Below are 6,966 nucleotides of genomic sequence, written 5' to 3'. Positions count from 1 at the left end.
GCCAGGCTTTGGGGATTGGAATCTCTGCATGTTAATTCTAACAGTACAGCATCAAAACCTCCCACTGTGGCCCTAGTAAACTCAAATCCAGCACTGAAGAGTGCTGGTTTAGGAAAGGCTAACCCAAAGAATATTAGGCTATAAAGTTTTTGGAGTCCTAAGCATACCTAAAGTGCTTCCCATGGGCACTGCACAGGGAAGAACTGAAGTTTATGCATAAGTAAAGACTCCCAGAGCATACTTGGTCTAACTCAAAACTCCCCATTTCTCTCTTCTCTTTGGTAGGTTGTATTCGTTGAGGGCCATGTGACCAAGACCCTGAACTATCTGGAGATGAGTCCCCCAGGCGTCTTGAAACCTGGGCCATATGGCACTGCTTTGAAACCTCACTCACTCAACCCTGCCCGGATATTTTCCAGTGAGCCATCCAAAGCTAAGCTGGATCCATACAGTGGTGCCATGACACCCTGGGACTGGAGTAAGAACCAGACAGCAATGGAACACTTCAACCAGCGGGCCAAAAGGAAGCCTTCCATGAAAGCAGGACGTACCAAGAAAATCTTTGGCTGGGGGGACTTCTATTTCAACATCAAGACCCTGAAGTTCAGCCTACTAGTGACAGGCAAGATCGTGGATCATATTAATGGTACCTTCAGTGTCTATTTCCGTCACAACTCCTCCAGTTTGGGCAATGTCTCAGTGAGCATTGTGCCACCAACTAAGGTTGTTGAGTTTGATGTTTTGGTCCCCCCTATCCAAACACAACACCTCCACCCCCAGCAGTCCACTTTAGCTGAGCCCAAGGAATCCAAGACCTTCAACTGCCATGTAGAGTATGAGAAGACCAACCGGGCACGCAAGAACAAGCCTTGCCTCTATGACCCCTCCAAGATCTGCTTCACTGAGCACACGCAGAGCCATGCTGCCTGGCTGTGTGCCAAGCCTTTTAAGGTCATTTGCATCTTCATCTCATTCTTCAGTATCGACTACAAGCTGGTCCAGAAAGTCTGTCCAGATTATAACTTCCAGAATGAGAATCCCTATTTTGGCTGATGGGGGAACAGGGTGCTTTCGAGGGGATGCAGGGAAGGGAGGGATGTTTAAGTAAATGGTGGTTTATATCAGGGTGACAGTCGGAGGAACTTTGATGGATGGTGAAAGACAGAAACATACGCACACCCCTCTGTGCTTGGTGGAAAACAGTCACTGGTTCTGACTAGGAATTGGAAGCACGTCCATCAGATAGACATTCCCCTCCTAGTGACCACTTAACCTCCGAGGACAATAGGAAAACGGAGATTGTTACAAGAGACAACATTGCTTTCATGCACCACCTATCTATCCCTCTTTCTGATGCCTCCTGGGGGTGTCTCATGGGAGTTCCCAGCAATATGAAGAAACAGCTTGCTGAATCTGTCTCTCTTTTGTGCATAAATGAACCCTGCTGCTCCTGTGGGGTTGTCACACTGACAATGTAACCCTTTCTCCCAAGGACCTTGCCTCTCATGTGGAATGTAAGGGTGCTGAATGGTAGCAACTGTGAGTGTCTTTGGGTCTCTCTGTCTATGTCTGTCTCCCCTCTCCTTTGGGATGAGTCACAAACCATCAATCTGAGGTATGACTGAAGTTGTCATTGACCTGAGGCTACAGGAAAGATGTATTGCCAGATACCCTGGGAGTGGATGATGGCATAGGATAGAAACTGCCCACTTCATGAACATTCCTGTACCGACAGAACATAAAATATAAAGCAGAAGGGAAAGACCACATTAAATTTGGGGGATGGATTAGCGTGGGGGGGGGGGGATGTCAGCTAGCATTTGAGTTGAGGATAAATAGAGAAGGGGCTTGATGTGGCAAAGTTGTGCCACATAGCTTTAATTTGAGGGAAGCAGAAAGAATGGTAGATACACAAGTGCACCTTGATATAACAAAATGGTAACTTCCTAGTGGGCGTGTTAAAATAGAAACATACATTCTCAGCAGAGGCACGGCTGAGTGTTAATAGAAATCTAAGTAGGTGTGTAAGGATGGTCAGAGTGATTGAAATTCAACAGAGGCGTGTCAGTAGAAACAAGTAGATAGTGTGCATATGTGTACACAGCATGGAGGCTCACAAGAACATGTGCTACATTTTGTATATGCTTGTGGCCTTAATGACATATGTGTGCACAAGTGTGCTCATTTGAGTATATAACTAGAAATGTATATGCATGTTAGCAACAAGTAACAAAAGTGTGTGAGAGTTTTAATTGGGGCTGAAAGCTTTCATTGATTTATTCAACAGATTAGTCAACCAGAGATTTAATCACAGATGGAAATTTCTCCCTCTAATTGATCAGTGGGGTTTCAAAGAAGGGCACAACACTGAGTGTCTGCACAAGTGTACTAGCTCCCTTCTTTCCTGCGGATAGATTTTGCTTCCAGTTTACACCGAAAGAGAACCAGTATTTCTCATTTCAGGGTGAAATGAGGGCTTTCCTGTCAGCAATAAGAACCACTAAGCAACTGAGGCTGACAGTGCTCACTTGAAAACAACATCAGTTTGTCTTTTAAATCTGGATCTTCCACCCTACCAGTGGGATTTGAAGTTGTTCCTTTTAAAGCCATTTTGGCTCCAGTGTGTTTCTGTAATCAGAAATATTCTGCATGGAAAAGAAAACATAAAAGATGGCCTTTTCTTTCTTAACAATGAGAGGTAGCTTTTGGTTATTCAAGTATAAGTGAGCTCATATTTTAGTAGGAAGTCAAGCCTTCCTTGCTGAAACTTCAAAACAAAAGCACCTGTAATTCTTTTTCATGACTTGAGTATCAAAACCAGATGATTAATCAACAAAGACTTTAAAAATAACAACAACAGTAGACAGCCCTAGTTTTAATCTGTGCACATGTTTGGGTGTGAAGATTTCATCAAAGACTATGGCAACATTTGAAAAGGAGCATGTATGTTATCAGGAATCTGAATGCATCAGTAGGGAGTACCTGCATATAAAGCTGTGAATGTACAGCTGAGGTGATGTTGATAGGGAAGTCTGCAAGTGATTTATGAGCTGGTAGGGTGTGTTTTGTTTGGCTTTGTTTTGTTTGACTGTACAAGAAGAGACCATACTCATTTTGTATAACATATTTATTTTGAATTCCCCCTGCACTGGTGACTGGTCATGTTTGGATGTTTCCTCTAGAACAAGTTATCCTTAAAACATCTTCTACAGTGCTCTTAAGTCACTCTCCTTGGCATATGGAGGATCTGCGCTGTTTAAGTTTACCTGTGAACAGCTGGTACCTGGCTTGTCCTGCCTTCAGGCAGGTGGTGATTCAGATAGATCATTTTGATCTGGCTACAAGGTAAAACTGGATCTCTTCACAGTTCTCCAGGTGATTTGTAGTAGATGTGTAAGAACTGACTACTGATTAATTATAGAAGAATAAAAATTATTCTTCAATTATTGTTGAAAGTGTAGGTAGGATAATCAAGATCCAGGAGTGTGAGCTTCATTCAGTTCTGATACTCAAAAAAAATTTGTGGGCTTAGAATTAATTGATTCTAAGTGTGCAGCTTTCATACCAGGCTTCAGTGAATTATAGTTTTGTTTTTTAAAGTAGATCCTGTCATTCTAATGTCTTGCTGTCGTTGGATGAAATGACATTTGGGCTACTTCCAGATCTATTGTTGACTTTTCGTACAGCTTACTGGCCCCCTCCTACATTCATCCTTCTACTTTGAGGCTTTGAAATCTAGTTGGGTGGAAATCCATAAACCAGGTGTGGATGTACAGGGAATGTAATATGCTTCCCTTTTGAAAATCAACATATTTTCTGATGTACAGCTACAAAAATAGTGGTTTGAACTGTTTCATGTCAAGATGTATAAGCATGGAATCACATGCTTAAATGTTTTTCATATTAAAAGATACACTGTTTCTATAATTCTAGCCTATTAAGTAAAAGAATGATTATAAACCCCCCCACCACCAGTTTTTTAAACTTGTTTTTGGCCTAGTGTGACAAAGTATGGTCCCCTGGGATGTCAGTTTTTAAAATACCAACATTATTCTTGCTGGAGTAAGTTTGTGAAGAAGTGCAGCCCTATAAGGGCTCCTGGAGATGTAATGTGGTCCCCTAGTTTGCCACCACTCCTGGCCTAAAGGTAGGGTTTATTCCCATAAAGGTAACAATAAAGTATTGGGTTCTTTCCTGCATTCCAAAGTACAGTCCAAAGAAAACAGTATCATGTGATATTTCAGAATGTGTAGATTAGCTCTTCAAATATCAAAGATGAAAGATTGCTTTTCAAATTTGCAAGTCCAACCTTGAAGGCCAGAGACAGATTCTTAGAGAATGACCAGAATTCTACCATGCACCTTTTGTGAACATAGCTTTGACCTAGAGTAATCCATTCCATCATCACCTACAAAACTTTGCTTCCATGAGTCATTCATGAAACATGTTAGGCAAGTGTCAGTGTGCAGTATTCACAAATGGTGAATGATGAACACATGCTTAACAGCAGGTGATGAATTCTAAAATAGGGTTGAATTACATACAACAAGTGACTGATGTCTCTGGGACTTCTATGAGTGATGTTTACAAAGGAAAGGGGAAAAAATCATGTTAGAATGCATGAGTTGTAGACCATGAATCAAAGGCTTATCTTGGCTGTGAAAGGGAAGGGAAGAAACCACATGGCATCTGCGTGACCAGTGGCAAATCATCCCAAGCCACAATGTTCCTGTTTTTTGAGGTACAAGCTGTACTACTTACATTTGCATCCAGCTTGTTATCAGACTGAAGTCAAAGTGGAAGAGTGGGCAACTGAGAAGAGTGGGCAGGCTAGTGTCACTCCCACTGGTTAGGCATGTGTAGTCTTGTCTCTGACCACATGATATGAATGAATCCTGGTACAAGACTGTTTTCAGGAGGTTCTGTGCACATAAATAATTGTGTAAGTTTTTTTTTTTTACAAGATCTGCTGTTTGTATCTATAGCTGTACAGATATGTTTTCGGTGTTAAGAACAAGCAGGGATTTATGACTGAGCCTGGGAGGACGTTATGTAAATGATTGATATTTAAGGTACAATTTCTCCCCCCCCCCCCCCCTCACACCCGAACCCCTCGTCCCTTAAGGAAATAAGCTTGCAAGGTGACTGAAGTAACAGTCTTTCTCCCCATGCTATCTTCACATCCCTGTGAAGTAGGTCAGGCTGAGAGAGAATTACCATTCTAAGGTCATTCAGGGAAGTTTGTGGACTGAAGGGAACTATAACTTCTCCAAAGTCCCAGTGCAACATTCTTAACCACAATGGTCCAAAACACTGCAGAAATAATCCAGTTTGAGACCGCTTTAACTGCCCTGGCTCAATACTAGGAAATTCTAGGAACTGTAGTTTTGTGAGACATTTAACCATCTCTGTCCAAGAACTCTGGTGCCACAATAAACTCCTAAGATTCCCTAGCATTGAGCTAGAGCAGTTAATGCGGTATCAACCTGGATTATTTCTGCAGTGTATTTTGGACCTGCATTACACTGTCGCTTTCATATGGACACACACACATTATCCCAAAATACTGGCCAAGTATTTGCATTATACTTACAGGAAAGTCTAAATGGGACTCCTAGGTGAGGATGTGCTTTCTTGGCAGTGGCTTTTAGGAGTCCCAACACTCCTGAAGTGTAGTACAGGTTGTATTAGAGAGTCTCCTCTCTGGAGTATATCATTTCTGAGGAGGTGTGAGAGGAAAGCCAAGATACGCACAGCCTTCTTTCAGGAGTACAGAATAGCAGATGCTTCCAGCATGGTGGTTTGATCCTTCAGTACCTCTTGGGGTACATTCATTTACCCCAGGACAAGTTATTGTTCTTTTAGCAGTTGGATTTGAAATCATAAGTACACAAAGCACAAACATACCTACTGAGCTATGACAGTGGTGGTGGTGGGCAACTAATGAAAAAGCAGTGTGACTCAGTAGTGTTTTCATCCCATTTTTAGCTAGTAAGATAGTAGCGCTTGAAAACATGCCAGCAGTCCTTAATAGACCTTGCATCTTTGAATGGTGACAGAAACAAATATGCTTGTAAGTACCTCATTACTTTATAAAATCCAGCCTTCAGGGAGGTGGCCTGGAGGAGGGAAGAGACATTCAATGCACAGGTGTCAAGTTATTATAGCAGGACCCTAGTGCTGGGTACTAGTCAGCATGTGTAAAGGAATAATGGCCTTCTCTACACATGCAGCCAAAGTTAGTACATTCTTGATGGGCTCTTTGTAGTTCCATTTCCACATTTGGACAAACATTTCTCTGTAAATTCAGAGATCTCTCTCTTGTAGCAACCAGTGCCACAAAAAGCATCATGATGCAACCATTTGCTATCAAGATCCCATTTTATCCCCTTTGACATTCATTTCATGCATCAGGTCACTCAGAGCATCACGTGGTGCATTGTGATTCCAAATCTTCATGGGTGATTATTCTGGTTGCTAGAACACTTGTTTGTGAATCTGTCTTGAGGGTCTCTCTGTCTGTGTATGTCTGTGTGTATGGAAGCAAACAGCAAGGTACAAAATGAATATTGTGCATATAACATGAATATATCTGTGCACTTGATATATTCATTTTTGCAAGAGGTGTGTGTGAAATATGTAGGCATGCATCGGATAATGTATTTGGTTGGCTGTGGCACAGAAGACACTTGTGTACTGCGGAGGCCTTTACCTGTGAATACAGTCCAGGGCTCAGGGGCACAGAGACAACTTCTTTTGCCCAGGACTGCAGCTATGCAGGCAAAGGAGGTCAGATTAGAGGGAAGCAAGAACTAACTAACCAACAATACTCCCATGGAACACCCCCACCTGTTTGGACCGTCCGTCTTCATTTGTCACTGTCATTACCTATAGAACATCTGTAATCTGTGAAGAAGCAAGAGGCCACCCGACTGGGAACAGTGACAGTGGCTGAGTTTCTCCTTC

The 6,966-nt window shown here is 42.3% G+C and overlaps 1 protein-coding gene across 1 annotated transcript; it reads left to right on the top strand.

Moving 5' to 3' along the window:
- The first annotated feature begins 289 nt into the window (after window positions 1-289).
- NXPH4 (neurexophilin 4) lies at window positions 290-5,083 on the top strand. The gene has a single exon (XM_042448146.1). It carries the CDS (start codon window positions 334-336, stop codon window positions 1,051-1,053), a length of 720 nt encoding a protein of 239 aa, XP_042304080.1. The 5' UTR covers window positions 290-333; the 3' UTR covers window positions 1,054-5,083.
- Window positions 5,084-6,966: the final 1,883 nt, after the last annotated feature.

This window comes from Sceloporus undulatus, chromosome 2 (assembly GCF_019175285.1).
Source record: "Sceloporus undulatus isolate JIND9_A2432 ecotype Alabama chromosome 2, SceUnd_v1.1, whole genome shotgun sequence".
In the NCBI taxonomy this organism is placed as follows: Eukaryota; Metazoa; Chordata; class Lepidosauria; order Squamata; family Phrynosomatidae; genus Sceloporus; species Sceloporus undulatus.
The sequence above is the reverse complement of the archived record's forward strand: the minus strand, read 5'-3'. Positions and strand labels throughout refer to the sequence as shown.